The 23,818-nt window shown below is 37.5% G+C and overlaps 1 protein-coding gene across 1 annotated transcript in view; it reads left to right on the top strand.

Annotated features, from left to right (window-relative positions):
• The window catches only part of USH2A (Usher syndrome 2A (autosomal recessive, mild)), a 394,584-nt gene that overhangs the window by 259,794 nt on the left and 110,972 nt on the right, over positions 1–23,818 (top strand). The window contains 6 exon segments of the mRNA XM_009894321.1: positions 8,178–8,512; positions 12,108–12,230; positions 14,670–14,833; positions 16,899–17,108; positions 18,452–18,654; positions 20,453–20,565. Of these exon segments, the coding sequence (XP_009892623.1) occupies positions 8,178–8,512; positions 12,108–12,230; positions 14,670–14,833; positions 16,899–17,108; positions 18,452–18,654; positions 20,453–20,565 (1,148 nt within the window).

Here is a 23,818-nt window from a genome sequence, read left to right on the forward strand (position 1 = left end):
CTGCTCTTTTAGTCTCAGGCTTGTTTTTTCCACCTGGAGACACATATTTGTGTAGTCTGTTAAGACTAAGTCCAAGATGCTGAAGCCTGGATGTTTTTATTTCCGTGACTCAGCTTTACTGCTCATTTTTCTTGATTTTAAATATTTAGGTTAAAATGTTCAAAATCATGAAAGGTGGCACCATTTAATTTAGAGATGTGACTTATGTATAGGCCTTTCCAAATATACTGTCTTCTGAGTACTGTCCTTCAGCAAAAATTCTCTCTCTCAGTGTACAGAGTATTGGTATCCTTTGCTGATACGGACATAAATTCTTCTAATTTATCTAGTATTTTATTTCACTTTGTGTCATTTAATTTGATAGACATCATAATTGGGGGACAGTTGGGGATATTTGGTATGGATCCTGTGCAGAGAGTATTCCATGGCTGAGACATTACTTTGCTTCTGATTTCTAAGATTCTAAGACTTCTTAAAAATCTTAAAATTTCTCTTCCTTGTCCAGGACAGAAAGAGATTTTTGATTTTTTTTTCAGCTTCTGTTATTCCTTTTTTATTATTACTTATTATGTCTTTGAAAAATTTAAATAAAGTTATAGATGCAGAAGAATTCATTGCACACCATCACTGAAGAGATTATGGATGAGGCTTGCTGTGCCCAGTGGTTTTCTTGCCTTCTGCTTCTTTGCAGATGGGAGCACCAGAGGAAGTGACTGGGATTTCATCTTACTCATTGGTCTTCTTACAGGTCTGTCAAGTGGATTAGCTCACGAGTGGTGGTGGTGGTGTTTCCTTCTCTTCAATTTTATGGCAAGTTCACATTAGAGTAGTAAGACTCTGAGACCACTCAGTGGGCTGTGCTGTGGCACTGGCGCTGTCTTGTGGCCTGTGTGAATGTTCTGTACTAGGAGAATACAAGAACAAGGTAGCACCTGTTTTGAAAACATTTGGGATTTTTTTCCCCTGCTCTTTCAAACTAGGGTGTAGATCTGAATAGCTGCTCTGCAAACCCCTTGTGTCCCTTCACCCCAGAAGTGTATTGTGCAAGGATTGCCATTTAGCGGTTGAAGAGCTTTCCTCTGTGGAAATAGGATGGATCTGGTTTGGGATTGCTTTACATTGGTGCTTTTAAACTCTGACGAGAGTCCCAGAAGGCATACTTTCCCTCCTGAGCAGATCAAGCCCACCACACCTGCAGTGCATATATTGCCTACGTAGTGTTCAAATCAAATTTATGGAATCTGCTTGTGCTGCACAATGGTGTTGTCTTATTCAGTGTCTATGGTGCTAACTCTTAAGCAGAGAATGGAACAAGCCATCTCTTTGGGAGGGAGATTTTAATTACCTCTTGCCCTAGAGAGAGCTGTCCTCCCAGGTTAGAGCGGAAAGTATTGGAAGGGCACTGTGGGAAAGATTAGCGAGAGGCTCCTTTACCAAGCCATGGTTGCAAATCAATAGAGGCTTTCAGCTGTCAGTGCAACCAATCCCTGAACCATGAGCGCAAATATTTACTTCTACTGAAAACAGAGAGAATTTACAAAAAAAGAGAAACATATTTCCATTCCTTTATTTAGTCACAGAATCAATATAAATGATTTGAGGATGTGGAGAATTCAAAGTGCTCCAGATAGTACTCACTTGAGTATACAGCTTATTTTCATACACCAAAGCTTTCACTCTGCAAGGAGGAAAATATCAGCACAGCAGGTCACTCTTGGCATAAACACTTCTGATGTGTATGCGCTCCTTTAACATTTAATTTTAATCAGAATGGACCGATATCTCTCCATAACATTTAGCTTGCTTTCTTTTGTGCAACAGAAAGTGTGAAGCTGTCGATAATTTTTAAAGTATCCATTTCTGTGACACCTGCATGATATTTTTTAATATTTGCTGAATTGATAATGTTCATGGTAGCAGAGTATACTGTGCAATAAACTGCTTTTGTGGCTGATTAAATGCCAAAGTGAAGTGGAGGTATTCAGCAACTGCAAAAGCCGTTTATTTAGTATATGCCAATGCCATGAACATTATTCCTGTTACACAAGATTTGCTATACCCTAATGTACAGAAGTATAAAAGAAATTGTTTCCTTTTCTTGTGAGGGTTGCAATTGCTGTGCAGCTTCAGTCTCACACTTCACACTGATATGACATTCGGGAATGTAGCTAGGTTGAGTGGCTTGAGAAAGAGGCTGGTTCACACGGTGAATAATTATTTAAAGGAGTTCTTTGTGTAGGAAAAGCATTATGTGGCTGGGTACGCTGAACTAAATTAACTGTGTTATGCAAATTCTCCAACTTTCGCCATTTAACTTCCGATAGAAAGATTTCCCTTTCACTGCTGTGGTTCTCCCTTGAGGACTTTGACCTGGGAAAGACAGCTGTAGTCTTGATTATTGGCTTAACTGGGGACTTGCTGGTGCATGTTTGCCTGTATTGTTCTCCCTTGCTGACCAGTGCGACCAACTGGACCTCTGATAGACAAGAAGCTGCAGCCATTTCCTGTCATTCTTTGATTAACTTTTTTCTCAAGATAGAAGTTGGCATGAGCTGTAGGTAATCCTGATGATTCTTTCAAGGGAAAAGGATTTTTTTGTTTTTCTTTTTGGTGCTTAGGTAGGTTGTAAGAGAATGGTTTCATCTTGGTTGGATGAAATCAGTACCTCATTGACATGTAGTTCTTGTGCCATGCTATTCCTTCATGATAAAATCAGTTACAGAAACTTCCTGCAATTTGGTTAGATACAAAATGAGAAAAATAAAAAATTATGATGATTTCATTGAATTCTCTCTTAATATGTGTTACATATGTTGCCTGCTAGAAATGAAGGGCTGTGGTGATTCTGTAGCACCAAACTGTCATTCTTCTTTCTAATTTCTTTTTTTTTTGCATATTGATTTAATATCATGTCATTGGTTTCCTATGGATTATTTCTTTTTTGTAAGTATTTCCTTATGACTTCTCTGACTGAGGAAGGGTTGTAGGCTTTTTAATTCCATTGTCATTCATGTTTGTTGTTACCCTCAGAGATGACAATCACTCAATTTACAGTTCACCTGCCATTCTTTTCTTTGTATAGAAGCAGCAGCTTCTTTGAAGAAGATTATAATTTATTGCTACAGAGCGATAAACTTTTCTAGTAGCTATTTCTAAAATGTGACTACTAATTTGCATAGGCAAGTGAGGAAACAAAAATAAACAAGGCTCTATTTTTATAGTCGTCTTCTGTTCTTCATTAGCCCAGGAACTGGACAGTGGACTGCTAAATGCCTGTTGTTCTGTAAATATGTTGGGACTAATATAAGCAGGAGAAAGATTTCAGCTGTATGGAGTGGATACCACTGACGCATTTAAAGCAATATACCCTGGAGTTACAGTTTGAGTATCATCCATGAAAAGAAAGGTGTTTTCTTTATCCTTTATCCACTCCCTATGGAATTACAGCTATAGGCACACGTTCTGGAGTTGTTTTTTATCTCACATGTTAACATTTGATGTCCAGTGAAGCTGCTTCTGATTACAGTGTTGGATGCAATGTTAATAACTCCATGGTCACTGAAGTCAGTGACTAACAGAGAGGTGATCCTTCAGTGTTTTACCTCTGCAGATCACTGTGTGGTAGAGAAGGAGGCTGAAGGAGAAGGAGGCCATTCCTCTCTTCCAGGTTAAAAACCTCTGTTGCTATTTCATTCTCAAAATGCTTCAGACTGCAGTTGCCTAAGAATATAATTTTGAGAATACAAACAACCTTGGTACCTAGGCCTCGTATGCTAAAGGGAGATGCAGTAAGCACACATAGAAGCTTCGTGCTGGGGAGAAAAAAGAGTTTGGACTTTATTCACCACACTTCCAGTTTTATGCAGGTATGCCCGGTGCATTGGGGAAATTGTTTAGGAGCGATCAATCCCTGTGTGAAGATTGCCTTGTAATGCCGCTAAGGTCAGTGAGACCTTGGTTTATTTGCCATATAAGTGCTGCTTGAGTGACTTAGGATACTCCAACACCCATAGGGACAACCTTAACTTGCACACTAGAGGTTTTCCACATTTTAGGACTGATTTCTCGCACAGCTTGCTCATTTGGTACAGATCATACAGTGGGGTGAAGTAATCAAGGTTTCATCAGCATTATTCCCCTGCCTTTGATATAGCTTAAACACTCTACTGTACTAGGTATTTAGGATCATAAATAAATGTTCTTTCTGTTTTTCCACTACTCAAGCTAAGTGTTTCTAGAAGTTTTTGTAGTAGCGATCTGTTACTGCAAACTTGATCATGCTGTTCTGTGGTAGTGCTTGCTGAAGTTGGATGTAATTCATGTGCAAAGTGTATGAGAACAATTATAAGTGACTTCTGTCAGCATTTGCTTTTCTGGTGTGATATTGGCTCTTGATTGAATCCCACTATAATTTCTGTTAGGACAGATAAGAACTCATGAGGAAATTCATCTCCAAACTACTTTTAGAGGGGCTGGGAGGTTGGCTGAGGACTATAGTCCAGTGGCTGGAATGCAGAATTAGGGTAGCTGGTCTTTGTTTTCAGTTTTGCATCTTTCCAATACGTGACTTAGTCTGGGATTTAGTCTTTTCATCTGAAAAACTGAAATAATAATACTTGCAATTTGAGACTTACAATGTGCTTTGAGACCAACAGTGAAAAGCTGTCAGTAGTGTATTTATTACATTCTGTTTGTAGATGTTACAAGCAGTAGCTAGGAGAAATAAGAATAAAATGAAGCCAAACACTGATTTAAAAGATAACTGTTGAAGTCAGGCCTGAACTAGTAAAATGGTTATCCGTGTGCCAATGCCTCTTCATAGCTCAGAATTAAATTGCAGGGTTCCAACTGCTGTCAAAAAAAAAAAAAAAAAAATTTCCAAGGTTATAACTGTTTAATGGGGGGAAAATGGCTAATTTCTGTCTCTTTAAATTTTGTGGTGGAGAAAATAAGGTGCTTTGATCTTTAAATGACAGCTTCCAGAGTCATTACATTGAATCAGTTAATCTCTCCCAGTAGTTACCTTATTCTCTCTTCCTCATGGGCATCCTCTTTCATGGTCTCAGTGCTGAGCTTCAAATCAATGAACAAACTGTTACTGCTTCCAACACAGCCTGTCTAGTGAGCTTTCCTGCTTTCATGCATTGCCAAGCACTTACCTCAAACCTCAGCACATCAAAGTGGAGAAGAGGTCCAGTAGGGCCACGTGTGTGTTAACCAGGCTGGCTCCATCATCTTCATTTACACTGTATGGGTCAGGCAGTCCCTTCCCTCTTGACAAGAGAGGTTTGTCAGAGACTGCATGTCTCTTATTCCCAGGTGACGTGTAATTCAAAGCAAGTCAAGTGACACAGCAGTGACTGTGAGTATCCTTGGTCATTCCCTTATCTAGATTAAAAATATACTAACAAAAGCGATAACTGATCTATGTATCTTTGTATGAGATATCCATGCCCAGACAAAAATAAGTTGCATTCTGTGTCATGCTGCTGACTGAATGACCTTTTCGTTCAGCCTGGGTTTCATATCTCTTAGAAAAAAAAAAAAAAATTGACAAATTTCCCAGTGTAAGCCCTACAAAGCATCTATGTTATGTACAGTATGAGGTATTTTATCTGCTAGTGCACAGCAAATGCCGTGAAGTAACACCTGGAAGTTTTTTCAAATTTTACCGGCTAGTGCACATGCTGTATGAAATCCAGGAGCTGAGGTCCTGGAGCAATGTCTGCTCTCCTGCTCGTGTTATTAATCTGTTCCTGTATGTGAAGGGGTTACAGTATATGGTGAATTTTGTGCAAGTTATATTACAGTAATTTTGTGGGTTTAGACATAGAAGTTAGGCATCTAAACTGTAATGTAATTAAAAATAACTCCTCCTCTCTTCCAGGAAATAAAACAAGATTTGGTACAAGGTGAACATTTTGACACAATTTTCTCTTCTGAGAGGGTAGTACCAGGAATTTTCCAAAGCATTTGACATATAGTTCTTTTATTAGAAGCCACCTTGCATTAAGCAACAAGTAAGAGGAGTGTTTTTTCACTGATAATGGCAGATTTAGTTCATTAATATTCCTAAAAAAGACCTTGAATATATTATCTTTAGTCACACTTCACTGAGGCAGAATTTCAGGATAGGTGCTACACCTTTAAAAAGAATAACATAACCATGATTGCAGAAACGGGTGTTTTCCTGTAGTGCATCAGACCTTGAAGTCTTCTTTGCTTCTTCCAGCAACTTCAGAAATATGCCCCTGAAAATAAAAGTGAACTGTGCACATTCCCCTCGTTCTGTGACATATGCAATGCGTTCCAGTGTGTGCAGTATGGTAGCAACAAAATGCATTGGGATTGGAAATTTCACCTGAAGTTTACTGACCTGAATGCTTTCTACCTGTGCTTGAAAACAACATTTTCTGTTGTCTGTGCTAATCATCCATTCTTCTCTGCTTTCTAAGCTTCTGGCTAGGTCACTTGAACTACTTCAAAATGAGAATTTTGCACAATGTCTGTGAGAATGGTGCAGAATTGATTCCTACCTTCTGCATTGTTTTATCAGTAGTATTTTTCTTTATTTGATCGTCATTTGGAGCCAGAAGTAGCAGAAATCTGAATACAGCATTTGATAATTAGCCAGAGCTAAGCCTTTTCTATGTGGGCAGCAGTGATCTTGTTTATGCTGTCTTTACTCAAGATCACCATGTTTCTAATTCTCTGTTTAATAGTATTCCAGATTCTGTTATCAAAATTCTTCAGCTTTCTCCAGTTATTTGCTGCCAGCTTTCTTACAAGTCTGACAGCCCAAGAGGTCCTTCTGTACCTAAGATATAACATTTCCTAATCCCCAAGGGTCCTTTAAAAATCATTTTATAAATCAAGCTTCTCTGTTTCTGTGGCTGTGTGTAATTGTGCATGCGCCTTTTTAAAGATACTTACTTTGGAGGCTGGAGAGAATTAAGGAAAAAGTTCAACTTAACTTAAACTAAAGTATCTCAGTATTACTATTTAACACTTCAATATTATTTTTGTTCATTTTATTCTGCGCATACCTTCATCTAGATTTTCTCTATTTCTGTGTTCTTTGCAATGTTGGATTCAATCCTTAATTATCCCATGCCTGGAAGGAAAAGAGACAGGAATTGTTATAGATGGCAAGGAAAACAGTCCCAAGAATGAGCAAAGCAAAGCTGGCATATGTCATACACTGGGACTTATAGGGGAGAAGGGATTGATAAATGCTCTTACACTACCTTTATGAAACTTTGAGATTCTTAATATAGTTACGTGTCCTCATTGTGTCAATCTAAAGTCCCCTCTGTGATGATACCGTGGCAAAAAGCATTAAAAAAGAATTGAAAACATCCTTATACTTTACGGTACAACAATTTGAGTGTAATTCCTCACTGGAGCTGGTAAGAATAACTATATAGAATAATATACTTAAAAAAAAGAAAAACTTAAAAAAATCCCAACACCTAACTTCAGTTTAGTAAGAGTAAAACCACAGTAACCGTAGCAGTATATATATATAGAGAGAAAACATGAATTCTGTATGTAATTTCCTTTATTCCATAATTTTATAACTCTAAAAATGGAAAATTGTGCCTGTTTTTTGGCTGATAATTACCAGTGTAATTTATTACTGAAAAATAAAAGGGAAAACCTGCATATTTCATCATACAGAGAGTGCAGACAAATACTGTTTCTCATAGGAGCTAAGGCAGTTACACATTTCTGAAAATTGTGCAAACACAAAATAAGATTCTTTTTTAGTCTGCCACTAATAGATGAGCACACCAGGCAATACACCATAGGAAAATAAATGACAGTGATGCTTAAGATAATTAGTACTTTTGCTCATGCATCTGGACATCTCTCAGAGTTTTGAGTGAAGTGGAGCATTCACATTTTACTGGTGAAGCTACATAGTAGATTTTTCAATGGTTACAACTGTTACTGCAACCCTCACGAAAATTAAAGGAGTTAGATTTCTAACTGATGCACCTTTAAAAATCAAATTTCAGTTACCTGGGAAAGGTTATACACAAAGGCTGTCTTGAAGAAAGAAAAGCACATTTTGACATCACACTTGTGTCCATTTATAGCATGTTGTGTCTGTATTTCTGCATTCTGACTGAAAGACTTCTGTTATTTTATTATTTTTTTTTCTCCTTCGTCAGGTCTCATGGAGACCTCCTCTGATACAGAATGGTGAAATCCTTAACTATGAGATTCGCATGCCTGATCCACGAATTGTCATTGCTGGGAATACTTCATCAACGTTAAGTCATTTGGTGACTAATCTTATACCCTATACAAACTACTCGATCACTGTAATAGCTTGTTCTGGAGGGGATGGCTTTCTAGGAGGCTGCACAGAGAGTTTGCCTACCAGCGTGACTACACCTTCAACAGTTCCTCACAGTGTTAGTCCGTTGTCTGTGACTCCAATCAGCGAGTCCTTTATCGCCATTTCTTGGCAACCACCACTAAGGCCGAACGGTCCTCATCTGAGGTAAGCTTTTAGTTGCAACTGAAATGGCGTTTTTCTGCACCTTACTTAGTTCTGACTCAGAAAAGTCTGGGCAATGCAAACTTTATGATGTGATATCTTAATTTCTGACCTTTTGAAGTTCCTCTTTAGGGTTCAGGGCTCCAGGAGTGGACTCATGGAAAGTGAGTATGTCTAGAAGAAGATAGCAGGGTGGGATTTGAATTGTTTCGAACTTAGGAGGAGTCAGCATTATTTAAAGCAAGTGTGGTGTCTGTACTGTGGCATTTACTTTGCAGAACACATTCGGGAAGGCTCAGGGTCTTTCACATCAGTGATGTTGAAAAAGCCAGAAGGTACAAGCGCAGAATATTTGCAAAGTCATAACTGGTTTGCACTGCAGCATCAGCCACATTTGGGTGGTCAGTTCAAGGCAATATGTTCCACCAACAAAATTACAAGAAAAGTATGAGGTCTCTGTGAACATGCATATTTAACACATCCAATATTCCCAATAGTATGGGGGGTGTTTCTATATAAAGAGAAAGTGACCACGGTATTGTGATGACATGAAAAAAGATTCAAAACTTAACTGATTAATAAATTGGTAATGAGAAAGTGCATGAGAAAAATGGAAGTTAAAATCCTACAAGTTAGTGACAAAGCCAAAAATTGGAAATGTAAGGAGGTGCTGGGTATAGCTGGCTGAATTTCACTGCAGGAACTAGAGAAAGGTGTCGCTCCTGAGATTTGTCTAGAGTGATGGGATCTTTGCTTGAGTCTGTTGATTACTTATGAAAAAAAAAAAAAAAGTATTTGAATGCGTGAAGATTTGTAAAGACAAATGTATCTTTATACATACACAATAAAAAATGTCAAACAAATCTTTCATTCTAGGGCTTAACATAAAGGGAAACATCGTGCACAGAATTATTGCTCTGTACTCCATATGTTCTGGTTAGTAGCTCGCTTCTAGGTGCACGGATGGGTTCAATAATTATCGTGTAATGCTGTTTCAGTTGCATATGTTATTACAGCACAGTAGCTTGACTCTTTCTTCAGGCTTAATTAGGGCACACTACAACTGAATGAAATGATGATTGTTCCACAGCAAAATCTGAAGTTTTTGAAAAGCAGTCTCTGTTATTCTGGGCTTAACAACATGACCATTTTACCATAGATTATTGAAGTAATTCAGCACAACCTACATCTGCAGACTTCATTTCCTTCATGGTGTGCCATGCTGCCCTCAACAAGAACGACGACTGGAGCAGCTGCTCTGTACAGCATGATGGAGCAAGAAGTCTGCAGCAAGCAGAGTAGCAGCAGCAGCTGCCAGTGGGGGTGATTTACACATGATCACCATCCAGCATTCAAAAAGATTTTGATGTTTTTCGTGACTTGTCTATGAAATGTATTGGACAGAATATGCTAGGACTGTTCCTAAGAAGACTGTAATGATCTGTCTTTGGGTTCTGTTGACACTGATGAACCACTCATGTGGGAGTTGTTCTTGGGGTATAAAGTCATCCACATGTTTTGATATGTTTTAATTAGTTTTTGCTATTTAATTTCTGAGGTTATACTCACAGCTTCTGCAGCAATTTGGTTTGGCGTCGCTGAGGTCAGTGGCATGATGCTTGCTTGTACTGTTCCCCAAACTCAAGGGCGAAAGTTTTTGGAAGTCATGCACGTACATCCTAGCTGCCATGGAGCATAGGAAGTCTCAGCTCTCTTGTAAAAGAGCTTCTCAGTTATAGCAATGCAAAATCACTGTATGCAGTATCTATTATATACCCTCTTAATTCAGGGTCTTAAATCTGGAATGGTATGTATTGTCCAACATTTCCTCATCAGACTGGAGATGATCTTAAAAAAGATAAATGTCAGCTTACACATGAAGCCAGTGGTCAGAAAGATCATTGCAATGGGGTGGTGACCCACACAAAGATGTTCTGCAGAATGCTTAAACATAGAAGGAAACATTTTCACAAATAAGTGCTTAAAGTGAGAGTCTTTAAGGTCTGCCTGAGTATCCACATACTTGTGGCTGGAATTTAACAGTAGCACCTTTCCAAAATGGGGGCAGGGAAAGGACAATACACAGCAGCTCAGCGCTTTAGGGAATCAAGTTGCATATTTAAGTGAATATGTATGTATATATATGTATATGACCCTACTTTGCTGGGCATCAGTGGAAACATTATTGCAACTGGAGTTTGGTTAAAACTGTAGCTCACCTCTGAAAGCAATTCCAGTGTGGTTCTATAACTGGTAGGAAGTGTACAAATATCTTAAAAAGGAACCATTAACTGAAACAAAAGTCGTATTAAAAAAACTCCTGTGAAATGTAATAAAGAATAATAGTCCCGAAGATTTTGAACGACCCTATATAATTTTGTTTCATTGAGAGTATAGTTTTTTATGTTATCCATAGAATGGTTAGGAAATGCAAAATACGTTATCCCCTTTAGTTTGTGTAGACATGAAGTGATTTAACCTATGATAAATTCCATAAAGGTTTTGTGTAAAAGATGATAAAGAGTGAGTGATGCAGGATGCAGAATGGGTGGAAGGCATGTTGTCTGAATCAGGCAGTGTTATGGCTTACCTGATGAATCATAGAATCGTAGAATGATATAGGCTGGAAAGGACCTTGAAGATCATGTAGTTCCAACCCCCCTGCCATGGGCAGGGAGACCTCCCACTAGACCAGGTTGCTCAAAGCCCCATCCAGCCTGGCCTTAAACACCTCCAGGGATGGAGCTTCCTCAACTTCTCCGGGCAACCAGTTCCAGTGCCTCACCACCCTCAGAGTGAAAAATTTCTTCCTAATATCTAATCTAAACCTGCCCTCTTCCAGTTTAAAGCCATTACCCCTCATCCTATCACTACATGCCCTTGTAAGAAGTCTCTTCCTAAGATGAGCTCCCCATGTCCCCCCCGTGAAAGATGAGCTTTAGCTGACCTGCTGTTTGGAACAGACACAGGAATACAGCTTCAGTTACCAATTAAAACCAGGATGAAATAGTTTTGTCTTTCAAGCTCACATCATGAATGGCTACCCAAATACAAAGGTGCCTTGCGAAGGTCTACAGATGGAACAACTAACTCATTCTAATACTGTTTGTCCCCCGTATTTTACACTGTGGTTATTTGCAAACACACGTTAAACACAAATGCACACTTAAGTTGCTATTACCAGTAAAATAGTAATAGCAATGCTGTATGTTTTAGCACATTTGCAAGAGAGAGACATTGTCATTTCATATTCTGTAGCAGTCTGTACATATCAGATGGTGTCAGTCAAGTCTGTATGAGACACTGTTACTGGGCTATTTGGACTTGATCTTCATAGCATTTCCAAAAGTTTTAAATCTGTAAATCATTAAACTTGTTCTTTCAAATGGAAGTGCTTCATTTTCCATTTTCAAAATAGTTTTTTTAAGTAATTGAATGTTTTAAATCATGAAACATTAAAAAAAGTCTTTATCTCAGAAAGTTTACAGCTGTAAAAACAAAATAATGTGTGGCTTTAAAAAAAAAACGGATTTTTTTTTTTTTTGTGTAATAACATTCAGTGAGATAATCCTGGTGTTCTGCTTGTCTTTTGTGTTAGATATGAGCTCCTGAGACGTAAAATCCAGCAACCACTTGCATCAAATCCCCCTGAAGATTTAAATCTGTGGCACAATATTTACTCAGGAACTCAGTGGTTTTATGAAGATAAGGGTCTTAGCAGGTGAGATTACAAAAACTATAAAAACAAATGCTGGCATTTTGTATAGTGTATGTTTAATAGTTCAAAGTATTTCTTGTGTCTTTATGTAGTGAACATATTAATTATGTAATGAAATATTTTTTGTCATCTTTGGTATTAATCATTCTAATATGCAGGGATTTATTATTAGTCTGTCCTTCTTGACTCATATGTTATTTTGCTCTGAAAAAAAAGAAAATAAAGATTTTGTGAAATTTTAGGATTGATATGGTCATGCAATCAAACCATTTAGATTTACGTGTACATGTGCTCTAGGTTTGCGTGTTGGCAAAGTCATAGCACAGCAGAATGAATGTTTGAGAAGTCTTAGCTGGGAAACATTTGAAACTTGGTTTCAGCATTGTTTTTCTTACCTGGTTTTAAAATGCAAATTAACAATTGCTTTAATATCTCCAAAGGCAAGTAAAGTATTTAGCACACGCTCAGCAGATCTAATTTAAGGGCAGCTTTGTGTTAGCTTCATTATAGTTAAACGCAGAGTGTTGAGAGCTGGGCAATGGAGGGTGGGTTCTGTGTCTCAGTGTGTTACACTCCTACTGTGTGGTATAGAGCAGGGCATTTGCTCTTGATTAACCTTAGTTTCCGCACCTCGAAGTCAAGGCTACCACCAAACCAAGCCAAGGGCTACTGCCTCTGGCTTGTCACTGCCTTCTTGCTAAAAGTCACTGCTCATTTTCATCCATTGCAATAATTGATCACGGAGCTGTTCTTTTACCCAATCCTGCCCAAATGTCCTTTTCTTTCTTAAACCATGTTTGAAATTCTACATAGAGTTTCCTTTGGTTTTAGTTCAGCTCATTTCAGCAGCGCTGATGTGTGCAGCTCAGATGTTAGCAGTTCAGAGGGGGACAATAAATTCTGATAGGGTCTCAGAGGCAAGCCATTAGGCACAATGACCTTTTGGGTTGAATGAGCAATGGACAGAAGAGTGTGCCTAACCCTCAGATACACCTGACCGCTTCTTTTGGGGAGGGTTCTGCAACCTGCAGCTATGTTTTTGCAGTCAACAACTCAGGATGAATGTGTGGCTGGAGAGAAGATGCTGCAGAGAGATGCAAGCCTTACTATTCACAGGAAAAGAATCCGTATATCAGCATCTGTTTTCACTTGTGTCATGTTTTAAGCGTGTTTCAGAATTAGTGAATTTTTATTATATTCCTGCAGAAGTCTAATTTTCACAATGATTTTTTTTTTTTTTCAGATGGCTTTTTCATTTCTAGTAGGCTAAGCCAAACTTCTTTTACTTTCATTGTTGGAAATATGGATCAAAAAACGAATCTCAAATTCTCATCATTAAATTGCAAGAATAGATTCCATTCATCTTTCATTGCACCTGTGCTACAATGTCCAAGAGAATACTACATGTTTGCAAGCAACAGAAAGCACAGAGAGGGAAATAAGATGTGTTATGTGTATTGTCACTGTTCTTCTACAGTGCTTATCATTACAATTGGAGCTAGTGAGCGCCTGTTAGTTTGCTTTCTTCCGAGTAGGACTGTTATAGCTTAGCTCTTTTGAAAATCAGACTGGGTAGTTGCATGATATAGGATGCTATAGTAAAACCTTAAAAAGAAAAAGTAAATATACTATTTGAGTGACTGTGTTTTGTAGAGAAAGCTCTAAATATTAGGCATTTACTGTATGTTTCTTTATTGTATTTGTAGACAGTTATCCTAAAGTGCTGCAGCTTCAGTGAAAATTTCAACAAGATGATCCTGTGTTTCTGTGATTGTGCAGTTTTGTGGGGGGCTTTTTAAAATGGAATTAATTTTAAGATTATGAAATCCCACTTAAAATACATTAATAGGCCGTTTGATATAGAGAAGAAATTATGGAGTGACAGTCACTTGGTTTGCTAAATATACATGAAGTATTTAATAAAACTATGTAAGTTTTATTATACACAGTTCTGAAGAAAAAAACTTTATTAAATGCGTTAGCATTCCTAGGCACTGGTTTTTTTTTAATATTTTCGTAGTGGGAGTAGTCCTGGCTGTGTGGTGAATCACTTTTACAAATGAGACCCTGCAAGTTAAAATCAATGGGTTTCCCAAAAGAGGAAAAAAGCCTCATTTGATTAAATTCTGATCCAAATTTTGCAGGTTGCCACTGCTGTAATTACATATCGAATTGAGCTATAATCTCTCAACACCTCAGAAGCTACAACTATGAAGAAGTGAAATAATGTGTTTTATTTTTGTTACCGTGTTAATGGTGCTGAATTATTTCCAAAAAAAAAGACACTTCTTACAGGGTCTCCACTGGTGCAAACCATGCGGCTGCACTTGTTGGAGAGGGAGGGAGGAAGCAGCAAAACTCTGGCACAGGCAGAAGGTTTACAGCAAATGTTTTCTACATCTGCATTTTTCGTTCCATTTAATTATTTTTGAAATGTCTTAGGTACACAACATATGAGTACAAGCTCATAGTGCACAACGAGGTAGGATATACATCAAGTGAAGAAGTGATAGCTACTACATTAGCGGGATTACCAAAGAAAGGAAGTATCCTCATTGCACGTACTGTTAATCATACTGCTGTAGACGTGGAATGGTCAAAACCAAGTAAGTGTGCTTAGTATTTATTCCAGTAACTAGATGTTAACCTGCCATCACTTATGTTGGTCTGCCTCGCTCTCATAGGAAACACAGTCCTTGTCTTGATTTATAATACACCTAAGTGTCCTTGAAAGGAAAGGAAAGAAATAGGGGGGAAAAAAGTGCACAATTTGCTGTTTTTCAGTCATGTTTGTATTTATTGCATGCTATTTCTGCAGAATGAGAATAGTGAAAACGAAGAAATTGTTAATGCAAACTCATGAGAAATCTATAAAGAGTAGTACACAAAATCCTGTTGTCTCTGTGGTATATTTCATCTCTTTGTATGAAAATTTACATATGCACTCCTGCAGGATGAGGGGATCCCCTTTCTCTCTTTTTGCTCTGCTCCTTAAAAAGAATTTAGCCAATTTCTCTAGCTGGTTTGCTAATACAGCAGTGGGGAATTTTTTCACGACTTACATGCAAATGGTTTTATAAGGACTGGGTGCTGAATTGAAACAAATGTAGTCTCTTTATTTTATAATTGCATGCCTGAAGTAAACTTACTTATAAAAACTGACAAATGTAATAGATCTGAAGCAGCTCGCTGAAGTTTCGTTGCCTTAGTAATCTAACCCCCTGACCTTCTAGATGTGGGTAATGCAATCTGGCTTTATTTTCATTCATACCTTAGAAATTTTCTTCAAATATGTTTGTGAATGCAAAGGTGAAACACCAAGACAGGGCCATTCGTTATTTGAAAGCCTTATTGTATTTTATTACTTCTTATGTTGCAATAAGCATATTAATTATTTTGTATACCCATGTTTCATTTTCTCATAATATCAGTTTTGAAATTATTTCTTGTTTTCTTTGGGAACTTGGGAGTTCGTAATATAAGTTGCCTTGATAATTTTCTTTTTCTGGAAAACCTACTGAAGGTTTCTGACTTCTAAGGATTTAGAACTTGTATCTGTACCACTTAAAATAAGAATAACTTAATCACTCCTGATTAACAATTTCTATGATGAAACTGTACTATTAAATCTGAAATTTTGCTTTTGGCTTTTATCAATGCTATTTCCCAGTCAGCTGAGGCCTGTTCAGTGGTACAGCGTGTCATCTAAAGCAGTATGTATCAGTGCTTAAAGTTTTTGTCATAATTATTCTTTTAATCTCAGTGTCTACTGGAAACGCAGTTGCATTTGATCAGATCTGAACTTAAACTGTTTGACAAAGTTCAGATAAGATAACAGGCTATGTCTGAGTCACTAAAATGGAGAAGCAAAGCTTGCCTGGAATCCTTGTTTATCCACCAGCTCAGACCAATGAATGTCCTTCCCTGCATACTGGTTTTTTTGATTCCTTTCACTGTGCTGGGCAAAATACATGTTAGGAAGAAATGAGAGGGGTTGTTTTTTTCCCCTGCAAAAATAATGCTTCTGAGTTTATTACAGCTTTACATGTATATGATGCTATCATGCTTGTTCTAAAATAATATTCACTATGGCTGAAAGGTCATCTGTGTAAAGGTGAATGTAATTATAATTTAAGACATAGGCACTTGCCCCTTATTCATGGCTAGAGGACTAACACTGGAATTTAGTACCTTTGGGGTGCGGTAGGGATGTGTTTTATGAAGGGAAGGAGCAAAAAGGGAAAAATTCTTCGAGGTTTCCATCCTAAACTAGTGCCATAGAACAATCTGATTTGCTCCCTTCCTCCTGTCTGGGTGAAAGCCATCTGTTTGCAGTGGCAAGGCACAAGGTCCGTGCACCACTGCTAGAAGTGGGTTTCACCTATTTGTTTACTACACAGATTCTGTTGTCATCATGGTGATGTCTAGAGAAAGAAAGCTTTCTCCAGTATTAGATAGGATAACTGTTAATGATTTTGACAAGTTTGGAAGAGCAGTCTGCATCTCTGCTTATAAGGGTGAAATTGAAGGCACTTGATGGAATCTTTGCCTTTTTTTTTTTTAATAAGGGGGTCTGCATAAAATTTGGTTTTCTTTTCACAATAAATATTGTTGATAAAAAACTTGCTGACTGAATTTTTATCTTCCAATGTTTTTCCTTTCTTTTCTTAGCACTGCAGGATTTGCAAGGAGATGTTGAATACTACACCCTCTTCTTGAATTCTAGCGATGATAGAAGATCTCTGAGGATCCCAGCTGATGTAAACTCTATAGTCATAGGTGATTTACAGCCCAACACAGAGTACCAGATATTTTTTCAAGTTTTTAACGGAGCCCACAGCATCAACAGTGAAGTTGTGCATGTGACTACCTCAGATGGAGGTTGGTTAGCAGTGAATGTGGCTTGGCTTAAAATCTGAGAATGAAATTGATTGATTTTTGTTAGGGTTGAGATCAGTCATCCTTCCATTATAAAATTTCCGGTATAAAAGGAAAAAGGGCTAAAACGCTAAAATGCTTAAGTGCTGGTTGTCATCATGTGGTAGATCAATAAACGGTCCCACTGAGACAGAGGCAAAAGCTCTAATAGCAGATATTAACCCAGTTTGTTCTTATCTTCTCCTGCATACTCCTATCTGTGTGCACTAAGTTTGGAACTGAGTTCATATCAATAAATGGTGGAATTTAGAAACAATTAATGGGGTTTTTAAAAGATTTGCTCTGTGAAGCGATATGCTTTTGACATGACAGTCATACACAGGGCCTTCCCTGAGTCACCAGAAACTCTAGGTGTAAGTTCAGCCACAAAGAAAATTCTTTATGAGTCATTTCTATGCCAGTGGGCAAGTGCGGGGGGAGGAATAAAATAAAAAAAATAATTGTGAATCTGGAATGTGTTTAGAATGGTCTTTCTAATCTTTTTGCTTTATAAAGTCTCATTATAAACATTATAATATCATTACCTCAGAAGCAAGTGTTCCAGGTCATTAGCAAAGCACTTTAAGTGAGGATTCCATTTCCTTTTTGATGCCAAAGGTCAGCACCTTTTGTTTATAAAATAGAATCAATCACAAGGACAATTTTTCAACTGGTAAAGATGGGTTCTTATGATAAAAATAGGTCTTTGCATGGTTATTTCTGACATGCTTAGATAATTATGTAATTTAACGCTAAGGAAGGTGTTGTGGTTTCTTTTTTTAAATAAGTGTTAGACTTCATCATTACCTATAGTAATCAACATTCAAAACCATTTACATAATGACAGTATTGCATATTGCTTCATAGTGCTTCAGCTATGAGGCTGATAACGTCACGTTCCACCGGACATAAAGTGTTTTGGTCTCAGGTTTTGCTTTAAAAGCAAAATGCTCTGGTTTTCTCTTTTTTTTTTTGGAAGGATTAGGATTGGGGAGACATAAAAATAATGTTTGTGTGCTGGCAGTGCAGATGGGTGAATAATTTATCATCATATCTCACTGGCCACATACTACTGATGATTGACACTATGCTGCTGGTATAAAGCATTTTACCATCAGCTCTCATGGTTTCTAACTGAGAGTATAATAAGCCAATTTACAGAAGACTACAGACTGTGATAACTTCATCAGAGGAAAGCAGATAAGCAGTGAACCCTTTGCTAAACCTAAATACTAATCTGCATTTGGTTAAACAAGTGCTTTTGCAGAGACAGCTGGAGTTTATTCAGTTTCTTCCTTTATTTCTAGAGCCTGAGGGCATGTTCCCTCCAGAGGTTGTCATCATCAACAGTACAGCTGTACGTGTCATCTGGACATCGCCTTCAAACCCAAATGGTGTTGTCACAGAATACTCTATCTATGTAAATAATAAGCAGTACAAGACTGGAATGAACGAGCCGGGGTCCTTTCTTTTAGCAGATTTGTCTCCATTCACTGTATATGACATACAGGTTAGACTATCTTTTCTGGGTTGCGTTATATACTTTACTTTTACATAAAATATGTGTATTTCCAAGCCGAATGTTGTTTCATGAATTTCTTTACAGACATGGACATATATTTGCACTGATGTTTGTGTGCATATACATACAAGGCATAAATTTACTTTCAGTCTATTTTAGCTCTGTGTACACTTTCCATAATACAAATTCCCATTATCTTTTTTCAAACCCTCAAAACTCCATTTACTTTCCCCTAAATGCTCTGTGCTACAACATTAGCAAAGCCCCAACATATATTACAAAGAGGCAAAGATTCTACTCCTACTCATTAAAAGAAAATTGCAATTGTTTTAGAAACATCAGGCATGCATAATATATCAGCACAGAGAAATAATGATATTGCGTTTGTCATACTTTTATCATTTTTTTTCTCTTTATCCTTCTGAGGAGGAAGCAGAGCTGATCTCTGAAATCATAGTAGTACTTTTTATGCTGTTAATAAGTACCATATTTTTTCTTTGCTTTTCCCTTACTCTATCTCTATCTTTGTCTCTCTATTCATATATCTAACGAAAGGCAAAATACTGTGTACAGAATTAAAAAAAAATAAAAATCTTCCTATCCTTAAGTTGTATTAATATATACAAGAAATGCAGTTTGACGCTTACTTGTAACTATACCTGTCTGTTTTGTTCAGGTTTGGTTTGCATCATATATGAGAAGGACTTAGTAGTACCATGTACACTTTGTTCTGAAAATTTGCATCCAGTTACTACATGCCATAAATAAACATCACAGACAGGCATACAGTAACAGATTTCTATGTTCCAGCCCCTCTGAAACAGCAAACCTCCATCCATGAATACACATGTGACTTTCTGAATGCTGCTTGGAAACACATTTGTCTTTTCTCAATAACAATGCAAATTCAGTGTACTGCCTCACTTATAGACTCTCTATATTAATTTACCATGGCCACCTTCTGTTGCTTGAGATGTTAATTATTCTTCTCTTCTGCGTTCCTAGTCTTTATACTAGAACTATATTTGCATCAATGTGATAGGTAAAACCAAAATAGGCTGATTTTACTTTTTCTTTTTTTTAATTCTTTTTCTTCTTGTCCTGGAAACAATATTATCTTGGATGCATGTGCATCTCACTGGTAATCTTACTGCATTATGCTTCATTTTTTGTACTCTTTTATGAGTAACTTCTCTTTTGACAATACAGAAACAATGTTACCATCATATTTCACTTTGCCTCTGCTTATTTTAATCCCAAGAATCAAAAGAATAATTTTTTATTTCTGTAGCATTTTTCATGAAAAAGTTTATGATTCCTATTTGCATTTTTCACTTTTAATTTTCCAGAACAGGCATGTAGGAATAGAAAATATTAAGGAAAAAATAGCTGTGTTTTTATGTCAGAATATATGGTAGCAGTAGAAAACTTACTCAAGGCCCCAAATCAGAGTACAATTTTTTCAGTGTTGTGTACCAGATTCTACATATACATGCAGAAAAACAAATTCACTGTGACTCTGTTTGTGATGATTCAATAGAGAACAGCAATTACTGCCAGAGGGCTGCGTGTACCCTTTTTTTGAAAACAGTGTGGGAAAATGTGATACAGCGCACTACATCTCTGGTAGATATACTTATCTCAAAGCTGTGGTATTTTCCTGGCTGTGTGGAATCTGTTAAATAGAAAAGAATAAAATCTTGGGTGAAGAGAGAAGTCTAAACAAGTAGCAGAGCTGAATAATTTCTGCAGCTGATTATGTGAAACTCATGTTCTTCTTCATCAGATTGAAGCCTGCACAGTGTATGCCTGTGTGAGAAGCAATGGGACCCAGATTACAACTGTGGAAGATGAGCCAAAGCAGCTGTCAGCACCCATTATTCACATAATTGGCTCAAGGTACTATGCTATAGGTGGCTTTCATATATCAGAGTGATTTGTGGATGGAATGGGGACCAGAATGTAAGGTTGTCTGCTCTCAGTCGAATAAGGTGCATAAAAGAATTCAGTATACACTTTGAAAACATTTTCATGGTTGTTATTTTTGGTCTTGGAGTTTTTGGCCAAAAGAGCAACTGAAGAGATCTCACCCTCGGTTGATTGTACATACCCATTTGGGTTTCACTGTGCTATGGTAATAAATAAAGCATAAGTGGAAGTAGTTAAGAGAAGAAGGGTAGAGGAATGAAAATTATCACATTTTGCTGTCAGTTAAGAAGAGGAAGATTAATGCTCAGGGAGCAATGCGATGCTGATAATGGAAACTTAGAATAATTGTGGGTAAAAAAAAAAAGTCACCTATCACAACAGTAAGAATTAGTAAGCTATCTTAAAAGGCATGCATATATCTATGTCTCCTTGAACCGCTGTTTGCAATCTGCCTATCCACTACATCCACAGGCATGGGCAAATTTCTTAGTTGTAAAGGGAGAATCAGATTTGCAGTCCTTAGAGTCAGCCACATACAGTGATTCTGTGGGAGTGAATGTCTTCCAAAGTCAGACTAAAATGAAACTTGCTAACGTGTTTTTCAGAATTACACCAACAATAGAACAGTTACCCTTCTGTGTGTACGTTATTGTTCATGAGATTTTACTACGCTTCTGGTGGATCTGCTCATTAGCAGTATTTCTTTTCTAGAAAGAAAAAAGTACCTTTTTTAAAATAGCAAAAATGCAACATCTGAACCTTCAGAAATGGCCAACAGAATGGATTTGCTCCTCCAGTCTCTTAAGGACTTTGGTTTGCTGTTTATCATTTCTACATTTTGTTTGAATTCAGCATTTGTCTGTGTGTAAGGGTAAAATTAAGCTTGCTATTTTTCTGTCACACATACAGATATAGTCAAAGCTTGTTAGATGATAAGAACTCAATTCAGGATCTCATCTTTTGCCCTTGGCTTTAACTTATGTATGCCTTTGTCTGTATTGTCTGTACTGCAAACACTTATGCATGTTTCTGCTATTATATATAGACTAAATATGTCATAACACATGAATGCAAAAGGATCAAAAATGCCTTCCTACTTTATAATCTACTCAGCCAGAAACAGACTCTGTTTCTACACTGCCTTTTCCTACATGTCATATTATCATCAGCTGTTCTTATATCCCAAAAGAATACTAACTACTGATCGATTGCCCGGACATGTCTGGCCGTGGCCTACACGTGCCCCGGGTAGTTCATTTATTTGCCACGGTGGATTTGCTACAGTGGAATTTAATCAATAGCTAATTCATTAATTCTGGTCCTCGAGTATGTAGGGATTGTGCAGTATAAAAATGACTGGCTGGCTTCAGCTTTGATTGAAATATGACAAACACTACAGCTGACAGCTTCAGCAGGTGCTGGGCTGAATATGAATTTTGCTTATTTATCCTCCATAAAAGAAAATTCCTGGGCAAAGAAACAGTTTGTGTAGGCAAGAGGACATTTTAATACATATCTGTCATCAAACAGAGAAAAAAGGCATTTCTAGAGTACAGACTCATGGGATACCTGAGATATAATACAGACTGTGCAGTTTATGGTCTTTAATTGGAATCATGGCGTTTTTCCCTCTTCTGAATCAGTTTGGGGGACTGTATTATTGATGAGAATGCTGTAGGATAATGTCTTTGTAGCATTCACAAATAATTGTTTTAAAATTTGCCTCGAGCTGCTGCATGACATAAATTATAATTTCACCACCAACTTCTTAGAAGTCTTTCTGATAGCAGTTCCATCCACACTGTTCTAATGAAGGTTATACCACCAGAGCCATTATAAATACCTTACTTTTCCACCTCTTACAGTTAATAACTCAGCTTCAGGCTGAAACTTGGCACAAAAGGTCGCAGTCCTGGAATGATTATTTTATAATGCCAAACTTCAAATAGAAAACAGTACTGGACCCAATCCTGAAGTCCTAAGTCAGGTTCTGGTTTGTTATGTTTCTTGTCTGTGGTTTGGGGTTTTTGGGGGGAGGTGGAGAAGTTGCACTGGCCATGTTTAGGAAGAAACAAATCCTATTGAAATCAAGTATGCCTTGGTTTTTTTAGTTAGGATCTCAAGGTTTCTCTTTATAGAGAAGTATTGTATTTTATTGCACAGTGTAGAAAGTTCTCTGAATACTACGTGCATCTGGATGATGACTTAAAGTTTGCCTAGTGGATTAAATTCTCGTGGTGTGTTGGAAAATAGTTACTTCCCCTTTAAAATATGTTTCTTCTTTCTCTTTTTCCTTGTAATACAGCATTATTTTTATTTATTTTTTTTTCATAACAGTGCTCAGTAGCAGCTTTGTTGCTTTCAGAAAACTGAGGAACAATGCAGATGAACCCTGCTAGCAATTCTGTTCACTGCTTAATTAAAAGGCTGATGGCTCTGAAAACACCATGTGGCATAAAATAGGGAAAATCCTTCACAACTTCATGAAGAAAGTGAGGGCCCTTTATGCACCCTGGGGGGAACCAGAAACCCTGGTCAGGGTGTAATAGAAAACTCAAAGAAGATAAGGCCATGGGAGAAAAGCTAGGTGAATTCTTTGGTTTGATGTTTGGTATCATGGGGCTTAGGAAGATTTCTGCATCAGATGCTGTTCGTGGGTGAATGAGCTGGAGAAATTATTTCAAGTTAACATGTTAGTGAGATTTTAGAACAAATGGATAAAACATATAGCAATAAATTGTTGGGATGAGGGTATTTGCTCCGGAGTTCTAAAGCAGCTCAAATATGAAAGTGTCAAACTACTGTGCTGTGTAAAATATCCTTTAAATTGGTCTTGGTACTGGAGGAATGGAAGATGAGTCAACGTAGTGCAGATTCCTCCATGGGGATCTGGGCAACTAAAGATCAGTAAGCCTGATTTTCCATACTGGAAAAATGGGCAGAAAGTGAAAAAATGAAAGGGATTCATAACAATGTGAATAAAGATGAAATGCTGGGGAAGATTGTTGTGGAGTCATGTCCAACCAACCTATGACAGGCTAACCAGAAATATCCAGAGGACAGGCAAAACACAAAGGTTTCTCACCTATGCTTAGTTTTATAGCACTTTCCCTCACGTGTTCAAGACAGTGTTCCCATAGAGGAAATCTGATCGCTCTCCCTACTTTAGTAATGGGAAAAACAAAGCACAGAAAGATTTATCTAAGAAGTTTGTAGCAACAAC

This window comes from Charadrius vociferus, unplaced genomic scaffold (genome assembly GCF_000708025.1).
Source record: "Charadrius vociferus isolate BGI_N301 unplaced genomic scaffold, ASM70802v2 scaffold261, whole genome shotgun sequence".
In the NCBI taxonomy this organism is placed as follows: domain Eukaryota; kingdom Metazoa; phylum Chordata; class Aves; order Charadriiformes; family Charadriidae; genus Charadrius; species Charadrius vociferus.